Source organism: Neopelma chrysocephalum, unplaced genomic scaffold (genome assembly GCF_003984885.1).
Source record: "Neopelma chrysocephalum unplaced genomic scaffold, ASM398488v2 Primary Assembly neopelma1_75, whole genome shotgun sequence".
Taxonomy (NCBI): domain Eukaryota; kingdom Metazoa; phylum Chordata; class Aves; order Passeriformes; family Pipridae; genus Neopelma; species Neopelma chrysocephalum.
The window spans coordinates 13965440-13979822 of NW_020897736.1; the positions used below are offsets into that span (position 1 = coordinate 13965440).

Consider the following 14383-nt stretch of genomic DNA (forward strand, 5'->3'; position numbering starts at 1 on the left):
CTCCAATTGGAGCACCCAATTGGCATTTTGGGTGTGATAACACACTCTGGCCAAATCTCCCTTCCAGAGGCAGGGAAAGGGGTGGGATGGAGGTCTAGAAGGGCAATTCCCTGCATTAATACTCCAGGGTCTGTGTGTCAGTGCGTTTAGGAGGTGTTTCCCACAGCAGAATTACCACAGGCATCTGCCAAAAGCATAAGAGAACCTTTAAGACTCGGGGATTATATTAAAAATTCCAAACTCTGCCTGTTGTTACCAGCAGCCAGTTCAGGGGGCTGGAGCTGCCTTTCTATTTGCTTTTGCAATATCCTGTCACTCTTCACTGAGTTTTGGGACTTTTATCACTGTGGGTTTTCTTAAAACCAGTGACAGACATCTCTGACAACTTGGTGGTGTCACTGGTGGGCTCTGCACTGTGGGCTGGAATTCAGAGCTTAAATTTATTAGTATTAAATCTGTTTATTGTTTAGGTATGAGCATTGCTCTGACCTTCCTTAAACTTACTGAATTTGGGGGCAGTCACGTTTTACCAGCACAACAGATATAAGCAACTGGTATTTGCCAAAGGCAGGTAAGAAAATGTTCCTTGGGCGAGTTTCCTGTGGAATTCCAATTTCAGGGGTTATGATACAGTTGGTAAGTGGTTACATGAGTTGAATACAGAAGGATTGTGGTGGGAAAAGACAGGAGCTCCTGCCCAGAAGCTTCAGACTGAGCTAAAAAAACCTGCAGTTTTTGGGATTTCTTCCCTGACAGAGATTTTTGGTGTTGGCAGGGACTGGAATCTGAGAATCATAAAACCATTGAGGCTGGAAAAGAGCTTCATCATTCAAGGGTCATAACGTTTCTGTGAACAGAAACACAACCATGTAATTCCAAGGAAACACTTTGTTTGTGAGCAGGCAAAGGTAAATAACCCCGGATGGCTCCAGCTTTGGGGTGATTTTTGGGCTGGCCTGGCAGAGAATACATTACTTGGTGCGAATCATGAATACAGAGCTTGAGCTTAAGGAAGCCCAGCTCGGTGGAGACACCACCAGCAGCTCTGTCCAGGCTATTTTGGCATTTCCAGTATCAGCTCCTCATTTTGCTGACTCATTCTTAATGATTTTAAATCTGCTTTTATTGCCAGCTGGACCAATGTATAGATTTGCTCCTCCAATTGCAGCATGTTCTTTATGATCCGCCGTGTCAACAGAGAAAGGTTTCTCTGATTAGGAAATACTTGATCTTATGTGTGGAATAAAAGGCAGATAATATTTGTACCTGCTCCTTTAGCTCTGTCCTGCTTCCCAGCACCTCCAGGAGACAGATGAGCTTTTCATTAGGAAAACCAACAGCCTCCTCCTTAAAGGCTGGGGGATGTTGCATATTTATGAGTGTTGTGCTGTGCCTTTGCCTCCCCTCTGGTTTGAATTACAGGCCCTTCAGCCGCGGGGGTGTTTTGGTTGCGTTGGACAAACGCAGGAAGTCCCAGCCTGTCATCGGGGGCTCCCTGGAGCTTCCAGGAATTGGGATTGTTTCACTCCCTCCTGCAGAATTTCGGGAGGCTGGTTGCAGTTTTTATGGTTCAGCCTCCACGGCTTCCTCTGGGGGAGTCTTGCAGGTAGAATTTAGGGCTTCATAAAAGATGGGAATATTTTGACCTTCAGGATTTCCCGTTTTCACAAACCTTAAATGGCCAGGAGTTTATTCTGTGGAAGAGCAGAGAGCTCCCCTAGCTCAGATATAGCTTCCTCCCTTGGAAAATTGATATCAGGGATTAAAAAGGCTGCTCATACGTGCAGGAGCTGTATTTTTACAGCTGGGCGTTGGAGGTTTACTGAGATCAATTCAGAACCATTTCCATTCTCATCTAATGCTTCCTACTTGCTTTTATTAGAAACAAGAACAATTTTGATTTTTTTTTTACCTGTCTTTTGGAAGTGCATTGTGGAATTCCTGGAATAGCAGTTTCCTTTTTTTTTCATAAGGGGGAAATTTCCATTTGTGTTGCCCTCCACCCAGGAAGGAACTTGCTGCAGTGCCTGCTCTCTTCTGTAATAATGACTCTTAATTACTAAAAGATCACTAAACTAATCACTGTGTTTCTAATAACAGAAATTCACTGTCACTCTGAAATTACTGTTTATAAATGAGTGACCTCCCATTGAGTTTCTTCTTTCTCCTTTTACTTACTCTCTTCTTCCATCTTTTGACTGGTGTTTGAGTGATTTTTTTTCTTTTCCTTTTCTTTTTTTCCCCTTTAGCTTCCCTGTTAATGGTTGGAGAATTGGGGAGGACCTGTTGTGTTGCTTTAGGCACTGAATGCGGTGTGGTACCAAGCCAGATGCTTCTTGTTGTGCTGGCACATCTTTTGAATGTGTTTTGGACCTTATTCACAGCTTCTAGTTATCATAAACATCCAGAAATAACTTGGATTCTCCAGGTAGATTGTGGGGCTGATTAGTGGAGGAGGAGAAACACACTTTCCAAGAACTCCTCAAGCTCTTGGGGCTCTTGGTGCTACCACAGGTGGATGAAAGGGCTTTGAAAACATCATCTTGTGCATCACACTGCGAACACTGCTCGATTTATTAAAAAAAATAATAAATACTGGCTGCTGCCCCTTTTTTCCCTCTCAGACAAGTCCCTCCCTCCCAAAAATGGGAAGAAGGGTGCAGGTTCACTGGGGGTGGTGTTGGATCTCACAGATAGCCTGTACCTGATCCTTTCTGGAGCAGCAGGACTTGCAGCTCATCTTCCTGCATTTCCAGCCAGTGTTGAAGCCTCTGTGTGTTTTCCAGTCCAGAAATGAAGTTCCCTGTCTGAATCCTGCTTTTTTAGTGCCCATCCCCAAACCACGTGCCCAGGCACAGGGTCAGTGAAGGAATTTCTTACCCAGAAGCAACAACACTTATATTTTTTTATTTTTAAACTTAATTCTCAGTCTTCATAGGTCAGTAAGACAAGATCCAGTTCTTGAAAGCAATTTTCTTGGCTCTGACCTGTTGGACTTCTCCAGTCAGGAATCAGCCCAGCCTGGGCGTCTGTCCTGGATGGTTGGAACAACTGAACTGAAAAGAGAGATTTCATCTCTGCTGTTGTCCTTGCAGAGAAAACCAAATTAAATGATTCTTACCTTAAACAATTTTCATATCTTTAAGCTTTTAAAAAGTGTCCTGACTTCTTTGGAAGAGCTGTAGGTAGAACATCCCTTTCCTATGGATGGAGGGAAGCAGGGCAGTGATGTTGGATGCTGCTCGTGGATCACTTTTGAACTTAAGCTGTTTTCTTCCAAACCTTATTAGTTATCTGAGGTAGGTGTGGAGCAGGAGATACTCCTTGTTTCCAGGAAGTAGTCCTTGTTTCCAGGAAATAGTCCTTGTTTCCAGGTAAGCTGCTTGAGAATGTTTCCTCCCCATGCAGAAATCAGGGGATTCATCGGGAGCACGAACGGCATCGAATGGTTGGGATGACACAGCCCGGAAAAGTGGCATGGATTGGAAACAGGCAACTGGGAGGTGGGCAAATAAACCATCCTCTGTGATTCCATGGACCTCCTGTCTCATTATGTGCCTTGTCTTATGGCAGTGGAATGCCCAGCTGGCTTTGGGAGGGATGGGATGGATGGAGTGTAGTCTGAGGCCTTGGGTGAGGGAGTGTTGGAGGGGGAGCCTGGATAAGGATCCAGCAATCCCATGACTAATTCCTTTTGCAGAGAACACGTGTTGGGGTTGTGTTGTCGAGCAGGAAATGTCAGCTGTGTGTCTGGAGATCAGAGTTGCCTTCTACACCCCGGGAAGGTGTTTACACAAAACAGAAAGTCGCTGCTAACCTGAGATAAGTCAGGTTTTTGTGAGGCTCGTTCATCTCTTTTACACTTTGAACAACCTTCCCACTGTCTGCCCTCTCTTTGAATTTTGGGTATTCCCTGAGTATGACAGGTACCAAAAAGCACATCAGCAGAGCACCTCGTGTATTTGGAGCTGGGATTTGTTGGACCTGGAACTGGTTTGCTCTCTTATGTTTCTCACACCCCCATTGGGCAAGTGGCAAAGAGCTCAACCTTTTTGCAGCTCAATGGCATCAATTTTTGTGCACTAGTGATGTTTGTAGGATCAGGTATTTACTGTCTACCATAACTGGCATTGCAGTGTGTGAGATTATCCTGCACTCAGTCCTTGGGAACTAGGTATATCCTTTTATTTCTCTTTAATTCAGCTTTTTCTTGTTGTTTTGTTACTTAATTTCCTGTAGGAAAGCAAGCTCCAAACATTTTGCCAATTCTGATAAGCAGCCAGAGGTGGGGGCAATTACTGCACTGTGGACATTTGCTGTTGTTGGGGTCAGACTCTTTGGGGTGGGTTTTGTCCCTGGCAGGAGCCTGTGATCTTTTTGCTCAACTACTTCAGGCAACAGGGAAGAAAAGCAAGATTTCCTGAAGCAAAAGGCTTTGTGTCTTTGCCCTTCAGCTTTGCTGCTGCAACTAAGCCAGCAAGGGGTTGGAATTGTGATGAGGTGAGATGTGACAGGGAAAAAAGATATAAATTGCAGCTTTTTCACGTATTTTGTGCATTCACTTTGTTTCCCTGCTGGAATTATCCTGCCTGTTCCAGGATGAGGGTACCAGTGTGCCAGGGGCTTGGGCAGTGGCACTTCTGGTAGAGCTGGGGTTGTGTCCTCCAATAAAACTACAGCGTTGGAGGAGGGGAGAGGAATTTTCCCATTCATGTTGCAGCAACCTGTGAGATTTTTCCCTGTTTTCCCAGGGAAAAAACCTGAGATTTTCTGAAAAACTGAAAAAACTAAAGATTTCTCTTTATTTTTATATGTTTTCTCTTTATTATATTCATTGCCTCTATTAAACCATTGCCTCTCTTTATTTTGCCCCTCTCTGTATTTCATATTTATCTTTATTCCGTTTCTTATGAGGAAGAAAGGTTTACCAATAAAGTCTGGAGCTGTAATAAACCCAGCAGGCTTTAGTGCTGCTTTTTCAGGGGTGGATTTTGTAGTGCCCTGAACATTGCAAACACAATTGTTTTTGTCTCCCCTGTCAGGAATGTGCCGGGGTGGGGAAGATGTGGGGAATTTTGTTTGTTTTGGTCTGGGAGAGTCTGGACCCTGCTTTCTGTAGGCTCATTTCTAACCTGCCTTTACCTTAAAAATGGAAAACATCCACCCTGTAGCAGGAGCTTCACTATTGGCTCAATTATTTCTTAATCCTCTGTGTTTTTTGCAAGCTGGGCCTTTGAGTTTATCACAAAACAAGAAGGCAGTGAAGCTCTGAGAGGTTCTGGCTGCTCAGGAAGTGACTTTTAATGGTGGTGGCATTAAACCCTTCAGCTGTAACTACTCATTCTGTTGAAGAAATGTTTGTAAAGCGTTATAAATAGTGGGTTTTTTTCCCATGTTTGAAATCTATTTGTTTCACTTTCAGCTGTCAACACTTCAGCCTGTAATGAAATGCCTTATTCTTGTAAGAAATCTCAATTTCTTAAGATACCTCGTCTGTTCTCGTTAGTAGCTCGGTGACAGTCCCACAGTTAAAAGTGTGAAGAAAGTTCTCAGGGTGTTCAGGCTAAAAAAAAAGAATTCCTGGTACATCCAGAGGGTTTGTGGAAGTCTGCAAGGAAGGCTTATCTAGGATTTGCAGCCAGGTTCCTGAGCTCTGGTGCTGTGGTTCAGCAGAGCAGAACCATGACAGGTTTGAGTTCAGTCTGGTTGGGTGCAAACCTCATTAAATACATGAATCATCTAATTTAGGGCTTTGAAATGTTTCAGTGGAGGGAAATCCTACTAAGAGACCTACAAGGTCTCTTGCAGGTGCTGGAGGTCTGATGGATGGGAGTTTTTGGGATGGTTTTGCTAAAACTAAGGATGCCACACTTTCTAATTGGCACTTCAGGTTTAAGAATTAATGTGAAAAAAACTAATGTATGTGACTGCTTTGCACAGTTTGAAGGACTAGAGAGGATGGGAGCATTTGGACTTGATTTCAGAGACTGCAAATGCAAGTTCTGGTTGGGTTCTTTGGCCCTCAGTGGCTGGGGAATTGCAGAAGCCTCATGTGCTGGACTGGTTTACTCCTAGTGATACCCAGTGAGTATTATTTTGAGTTTGATCTTTTGGGATTGACTAAAAAATACTCAGGGTATGAGTAATGGTTTTGTAAAGGGGATTTAATGGTTCTGTACAGATTGCCAGTTGTGGCAATGGATTCCAGGCATTTCACTTCCTTGGGATTTCTTGGGAATCCCGAATTCTGCAGGATTCTGATGATGCACAAGCCATTGTCAAGCCCTGAGATGAATTTTTCAATCAAACCCAAGTTCAGAGGTTGTGCCCAGCAGGGCAGCAGTGGGTGCTCACGGGGGATTTGGGGTTTTGCTGCCTTGCAAAGGGTTTTTCTCGCTTCCTGAAACACTTGACAAGTCCTACCAGTTTGATTCATACTGGGAGGCAGCAAATGACTGTGTAAATGAAGATGTAAATTAGTAGAAGGCAAAGCCCAGCTCCCCCATCCCAGCCAGGACACGCAGCTCCGATGGGAGAAGGGAGGAAAGGGAATGGGAAGACGTTCCCTTTAACTCAGGAACGACGATATGGGATTGCACACAAATTGGATTATAATTTCTCTCTCTTTTTAACATCAGCCAGTTCTCTCCTTTCCTTTGAACCTGTGTGGATTAGTTCTGCATGGCAGAAAGGGAGGGAAGGACTGGGAAGGGAAGTGTTCCAGAGTTAAGGACTGGCACAGCTCAGATATTGTCAGTGTTGTTTTACATCCAACTAGAGGAATCAAAACTTTTCAACATTATTAGATGCTTGAAGGACAGGGATTGAGAAATAATTACATTTATTGTAAATGTAATTATTTACAATAATTATTTACAATCATTGCATTTACAGTGATTAAGAAACAGTTACATTTACAGCTTTATTTTTTACTGGCAACTTGTCCTTTTCTCAGTGTTTTTTCCCCCCCCAGCATTGCTGTCCTTCAGGAATGGAAATCCCTTGAAAAAATTGCTGTATAAAATAGATATATCTTATAAGCAAGTCCTGCTTTGCATTGTACTGGAGATAATCAGTGGGGCCAGAGTGGAGGTGTTGACTTTTTAACATTATAGGTGCTTGAAGGACAGTGATTACAGATTTGTTTGTTACTGGCAACTTGTCCTTTTCTCAGAGTTTTTCCCCCAGCATTGCTGTCCTTTAGGAATGGAAATCCCTTGAAAAATTGCTGTTTAAAATAGATATATCTTTTAAGCAAGTCCTGCTTTGCATTGTACTGGAGATAACCAGTGGAGGTGTTGACTTTTTAATATGAAGGACTTTTAACTTGAAGGACAGTGATTAAGAAATAATTACATTTACAGCTTTATTTTTTACTGGCAACTTATCCTTTTCTCAGTGTTTTTTTTTTTTCCCCCAGCATTGCTGTCCTTCAGGAATGGAAATCCCTTGAAAAATTACTGTATAAAATAGATATATCTTATAAGCAAGTCCTGTTTTGCATTGTACTGGAGATGATCAGTGGGGGCAGAGCAGTGGCACTGTCTGATGGAGCAGTTGGGTGGGCACTTGGTGTCCAGCCAAGGCCAACCCACCACAATGCCCTACCTGTTTTGATAACAGTTGTTCCTTTTTGGGCAGTTTGAAGTTTAAAGTCAGTTGTAAGGGCTGAGCAACTTCAGTTTTTTAGGAATTGTTGGCATGCTTCCCCTGGGAACCATCTGGGATGTGACAGGGTTTATATGGGAAAAGCACTTGGTTAGTTTGCTGCAGGTGGGTTTTCTTGTGAGCTTTAAGGCCATGCCAGGCACAGGGTTTGCTGGGGGAACTGCTAAAAGGGCTGTGTGCCCAGGTGGCCAAGAAGGCCAATGGCATCCTGGCCTGGCTCAGGAACAGTGTGGCCAACAGGTCCAAGGAAGTGATTCTTCCCCTGGACTCAGCACTGGTGAGGCCACACCTCAAGTGCTGTGTCCAGTTCTGGGCCCCTCAGTTCAGGAAGGATATTGAGGTCCTGGAGCAGGTCCAGAGGAGAGCAACAAGGCTGGGGAAGGGACTCAAGCACAAGTCCTACGAGGAGAGGCTGAGGGAGCTGGGGCTGTTCAGCCTGGAGAAGAGGAGGCTGAGGGGAGACCTCCTCACTCTCTACAACTCCCTGACAGGAGGGTGTAGCCAGGTGGGGGTTGGTCTCTTTTCCCAGGCAACGATCAGCAAGACAAGAGGGCTCGGTCTTAAGCTGTGCCAGGGGAGGTTTAGGTTGGATATTAGAAAGAATTTCTTTCCAGAGAGGGTGATCAGCCATTGGAATGGGCTGCCCAGGGAGGGCATGGATTCTCCATCCCTGGAGGTTTTTAAGGTGAGACTGGATGTGGCATCAGTGCCATGGGCTGGGAACCACAGCGGGGTTGGATCAGGGGTTGGACTTGATGATCTGGGAGGTCCCTTCCAACCCAGCTGATTCTATGATTCTGTGATTCTATGAAATGATAAAGCAGAAATTCAGAGTTTCTCCTAACAATGTGGTGAAAGAGGTGAAAGTACCCCCTGACAAAACAAAGTTAAAAACTTTGTGCCTAATGGGATGACCCCCCTTTCTGCTGTTGCTGTGTGAGATGCTGTAACCCCAACGCTGACTTTCTGTGTTGTTCCCTTGAAGCAAATGGTTATGAGCCTTCGAGTTTCAGAACTTCAGGTGCTGCTGGGCTACGCGGGGAGGAACAAGCACGGCCGCAAACACGAACTGCTCACGAAAGCCCTGCACCTGCTCAAGGCCGGCTGCAGCCCCGCCGTGCAGATGAAAATCAAAGAACTCTACCGGAGGAGGTTCCCCCAGAAAATCATGACCCCCGCAGACCTGTCCATCCCCAGCGTGCACTCGAGCTCCATGCCGGCCACGCTGTCTCCATCCACCATTCCACAGCTCGGCTACGACGGCCACCCCGCCACGTCCCCGCTGCTCCCCGTGTCCCTGCTGGGCCCCAAACACGAACTGGAACTGCCCCACCTCACCTCTGCCCTGCACCCCGTGCACCCCGACATCAAACTGCAGAAACTGCCCTTCTACGACCTGCTGGACGAGCTGATCAAACCCACCAGCCTCGGTAAGGACGCGGCCAGGGATGCTGGGAATTGTGCATAAAATACACACACCTGGGTCAAATATTTGGTATATTAAATGTATATTATATCATATTACACATTACATATACATTACAGATGTTATATAGACTATATTTCATATATATTACATATTATATATGTGTATTATAATAGTCTATCTAATATATATTATAATACATGTAATATATAATATATATATTATAAAATGTAGTCTATATAATATCCTATAATAGTCTATTGAATATATTCTATAGGATATTATATATTACAATACATATAATATTATATGTATAATATATAATATAAAATACAGTCTATATAATATCCTATAGAATATATTCAATAGACTATTATAGGATATTATATAGACTATATTTTATATAATATATATAATATGTATTATAATATATTAGACTATTATAGGTTATTATATAGACTATTATATATATTATAATATTATATATAATATATGTAATTATATATATTTTTGAAGTATTGAAGTATATATACTTTTTAAAGTTTTGAAGTATGTATATAGATATATATTTAAGTTTTGAAGCACATATATACTTTTTAAAGTTTTGAAGCATATATATATACTTTATTTAAGTTTTGAAGCATATATATGTATTTTTTTTAAGTTTTGAAGTATATATGTATTGTTTTAAAGTTTTGAAGTATATATATACTTTTCTTTTAAGTCTAACCAGCCTAGGTAAGAAAACATCGTAAGAACACTTGAATAGATACATATATATTTTAAGTTTTGAAGTACATATATACTTTTTTAAGTTTTGAAGTGTATATATATATATATTTTTAAGTTTCAAAGTATGCATGTATATTTTTTGAAGTATAATGGACCAATTGGCCTGCTAATGCAGTAAGTGGTTAAATATTGCATCACAGCAGTGTTTAGAGAATTGCTATTTTTGGTAACTTTTGGAACAGATTGTTCTACATGGAGAGACATCTTACGTAACACTCATTAGTTGCTTTAGCTGAGCCACTAAATATGCTTTAAACATCCGTTAGATTTGAGGGGGGAGTTTGACAAAAAACAAACCAAACCTTAAAAAAAGGAAAAAACCAGTCTGCATTCAGGAGCTCTTACAAACCATAGACTTCAATTATTAAAAAAAAACCCCACCCAAACTAAACAAAACTCCCCCCAAATCCATCAAGCCTAGAAAATCTCATCCGTGCTGGGAAAGAATTCCAGGCTGGATCCATTACAGCCTGAACATGTGAATTTGGGGAGACTCGTGGTTCTTTTGCCATGAGTTGTGGCTCCTTTTCTTGCAGCAGATTTTTTTTGTTAAGGTATAAATCACTTGAGAAGAATCTGATGCTTCCAGAGCTTGATATAAGGATGTGTGATTTTTTTCTGGCTCTCCCTGTAGCACTTTACAGGGTGGTGCTGCTTAAATACACCGGTGCTGTTGATTTTCTGGAGGGTTCCTGCTCGTGTGGTGGAACCTTCTGCTGTCTGAAAGCCTGGCAAACACTCCCTGCTGGGAGGAGGAGGAGGAGGAGATTGGTGAGAGGAGATACGGGGAGGTGGTGGGTGAGTGAGAAAAAAAAAAAAGAGAAAAAAGCCCTTTGCAAAAGAAATCCCTCGTAAACAAAAGCCAGCAGGTGCTTCCCAGTGCCAGCCTGAGGAGCTGTGGGAGGCCTGGGCTGTGAGCAGGGATGGTGCCTCTGGAATTCTGAGGGATTCTGCGTGTTTGGTTGTAACTGAGACACTGAGGGTAAACCAGCTGGTTTTGGGTAATCTATCAGCAAGACAAGAGGGCTCGGTCTTAAACTGTGCCAGGGGAGGTTTAGGTTGGATATTAGAATTTCTTTCCAGAGAGGGTGATCAGCCATTGGAATGGGCTGCCCAGGGAAGTGGTGGATTCTCCGTCCCTGGAGGTTTTTAAGATGAGACTGGATGTGGCATCAGTGCCATGGGCTGGGAACCACAGTGTAGTGGATCAAAGGTTGGACTTGATGATCTGGGAGGTCCCTTCCAACCCAGCTGATTCTATGATTCTGTGATTCATCTTCTGGTTCAGGTATTCTTTTCAGAGGTGTTCTGTATCTGTTTAACTTGAATCTAAAGCCTAATTGATTAATAAGCATTCCAGGCAACGCCGGTGGTATGAGATAATTACGTGCTCAGTATGTGCCTCATCACTTTTAAATTACAAATACTTAAAAATAATGCTCTAATTTCCAGAAGACATTCCAATGCAGGAATTATGGAGTGCATTTATTCCTAGATGTGGTAAGAGCACTTTGCTGTCAGCTGTGTCAGACAAGGCAGCCCCAAATGGAGGGATCAGGATTCAAGCTCTGCCATCTCTCATTGCCTCAGGAGTTGATATACAGTGGGATGTTCTCCCTCTTTTGTGGACTCTGTCAGGGTAAGAAGATGGAAGTGGCTGGAATTCCAAGCAGGTACCTTTTGTAAGGAGTTTCTGTCCCTTCTGTTAACTTAAAGAGTACATTTGGGGTTTTTATGGGAATCCTGGCTGCAGATGTCTTTGTTTTTCTGAAGTAATACTATTAAAAAGCTTTTTTTTTGTGCATTTGGGGGAAGAGGGAGCTTCAGTGTCCATGCTTATATGGAATGGTTTGGGTTGGAAGGGAACTTAAAGACATCCAGTCCCACCCCCTGCCATGGGCAGAGACACCTCCCACTCTCCCAGGTTGCTCCAGCCTGGCCTTGGACACTTCCAGGGATCCAGAGGCAGCCACAGCTTCTCTGGGTAACCTGTGCCAGGGCCTCCCCACTCTGCTCAGCAGGCTTGGATTAATTTTCTCAATTTATACAGTTACTGATACTTTTACTACAAAGTCTTAAATTATACATTGAATATTTGCTCCTTCCCACTGCTGCCAACAGTGTGGGTTTGCTCAGATGTCCAGTTCCTGGGTCCCCTGGTGTGTTTTCCGATGGCAGATCCATTCTGCAAACACTCAGAACTTCTCCCTGGCATTCAGCCAGTGTTTCAGCATCTCCTCCTGGCTTTTTCCCATCAGATTACTCATGGGACAGGGATAAGGAACTTTTGAATTTGCTGTTTCCCTCCCCCACAAGAAGGAACTGTTGACCCCATGTGGGGTTTTGAATAAACCTTGAAATCTGTGCGCTTAAAATGGAACCTACTGGAAGGGGAAAAAAAAAGAGTGAGAAAGAGAAAGAATTCGTGTGATTTGAGGATATTTACATCCTTCTGAAATGCCAGTCACTACATAAAACTGGGCAAAGCACATCTTTGGGTGGCATTGTCCCTGGTCTTTCCCAAGTCAACAGCTGGGAAGGTTTGCTGCAGTAGTCCTTGTGTCCTGTGGAGGAGTGATTATTAATTTGAAAAGCAATAATTTGGTGAAGCCTCAGGGCAGGGAGTTGCTCAGCAGGGCACTTGAACATGCATTCTGTACCCAAATACTTTAGGTAGGTGGGTAGCACACAACTAATGTGAATAACAGATAAGGAAATTAAATGTGCTAACTCTTATTTTGAATGCTAAGAACAAAGGGAGGAAATAGATGTTGCCTTCTTACACTTGCTTCCTCCAAATGTAGCTCTGGACTGGGATTAAAGTGGATGTGCTGGGATTCGTGGCATTGGGGAATGCAGGGATTTGTCCACCTGTACCCTTCTCACCAGGATCTTTATTTGAGCATGTCTGGCTGAATCCCAGAGTCATTTAGGTTGGAAAAGATCTCTGAGATCATCGAGTCCCCACCTTGTCCCCCAGCCCAGAGCACTGAGTGCCACGTCCAGTCCTTCCTTGGCCATTGTTGACGTGAGACAAAGAGAGATTTGTTCATTTGCTGTGGAGCTGTTGAATTTGATCCATGTTTTATTAGTCATCCTCAGTGCCAAATTGAGAAAGCATCTCAAGTGGATGGGTTTGTGTCCAAGCCAACTGGGAAAGCTCTGTGTGCTGGGAGGGGCTGCTGGGCGGTGGGTGTACCCACCATGAGCGCTCTGCCATGGTTAACCAGGATTTGAAGGGAGTCTAAGGCTTTGTCATTTTGCAGGACAAGCTGTCCAGTTAGGCCTTGATGGAAATGTATGAAAATTGCCTTGTTGTTGTGATTCTCGGTTGTTTTTCTAATAGCAACTCCTTTAAAGAGGCGAATTTTGGTTGTTGGTTTCTCAAGTGGAGCTGCAGCTTTCACTTATTTTTCCCCCTGTTTCCAGCCACCTCCCCCTGCTGCACAGACTCTGCTAATTGGTTGTTTTTTAAGCATTTTCTAAAAGTAACTCCCAAGAGATAAGATCTCTTTTGTGTGGTGAAATGTGTTTGCTGTGAGATGAGTAACGAGGACCAGAATTTGCCAGATTATTATGGAAAGGACATGAGATAGTTAAACAACATCTTAAAAATGCCTCCTCTTCCAGCAAATGTCATTCCTAATTGCTTTAGCTGTGTAGTTGTTCCAAAAAACATTTTAACTGGCTTAGGGGTCTTTACTTACCTATAAGGGAAATTACCCTTTTCTTTTCAATTTAAAGGATTAAAGAGGCTGTGGACTATCCTCCTCTTTTAAAAGCTGTCCAGATGCCATAGGGATGATCATCCTAATTTATTTGCTCTTGCCTCAGCTTTCAGTGATGTGGACACAACACTGAAACTTGGATCAGGGCAACAGAATTAGGTTTTTCCCTGCAGCCTTCTGGAAGGAGGAGACATATCCATCAATATTCCTTATATCCAGCACGTTTCCAGACTCCACCGGTGGAAGGAGCTTCCAGTACCTCTACTGAACCTTCTCTTGATCGAGGGCTTAGTTTTATTTCTTAATTTGAGGGCTCTCCTAACTGGATTTCTCCAAGCAGTGGAATTTTGCTCCTGGTGCCTCAAGGATCCATTGGTGCTCACTGAGGAGCCCCTGAGTGCTCCTGCCTGACTTGGCCACGCTGCCTTTTGGGAGACAGCTCTTGCAGCCGAGCTGACTGAAATCTTCAGGGTGACTGTAGTTCAAGGTACAGCCATTAAACAATTAAACAATTCAGGGCACTAGAAATCTGGGTTGGAAAGGCTGCAAGTTTTGCTTGGCAAGTGTTTCTCCCTTTCATATATCAGCGAGCTGATCTTTTGCTCTGTGCAATTGGTATTATGGTTTATATGAAAGTCACGCTTTTACTGTCCTCTGTGTTTATTATTTTTTTAAATGTACTTTGTGGGAGGAAGTTCAACAAAACACTATTTTCTAAGCTCAGGCTTGAGCTTTCTGACTTCCGGCCCTGCAGCTTTTAATTGTGCAA

General features: G+C 43.3%; 1 protein-coding gene across 2 annotated transcripts in view; it reads left to right on the top strand.

The window, feature by feature from the left end:
- Nucleotides 1-14383, top strand: part of PIAS1 (protein inhibitor of activated STAT 1) — a 66575-nt gene that overhangs the window by 22531 nt on the left and 29661 nt on the right. For both annotated transcript variants that reach the window (XM_027688197.1, XM_027688198.1), the window contains exon 2: nt 8654-9098. In XM_027688197.1, coding sequence (XP_027543998.1) covers nt 8654-9098 — 445 coding nt within the window. The remainder of the gene's footprint in view (nt 1-8653; nt 9099-14383) is intronic.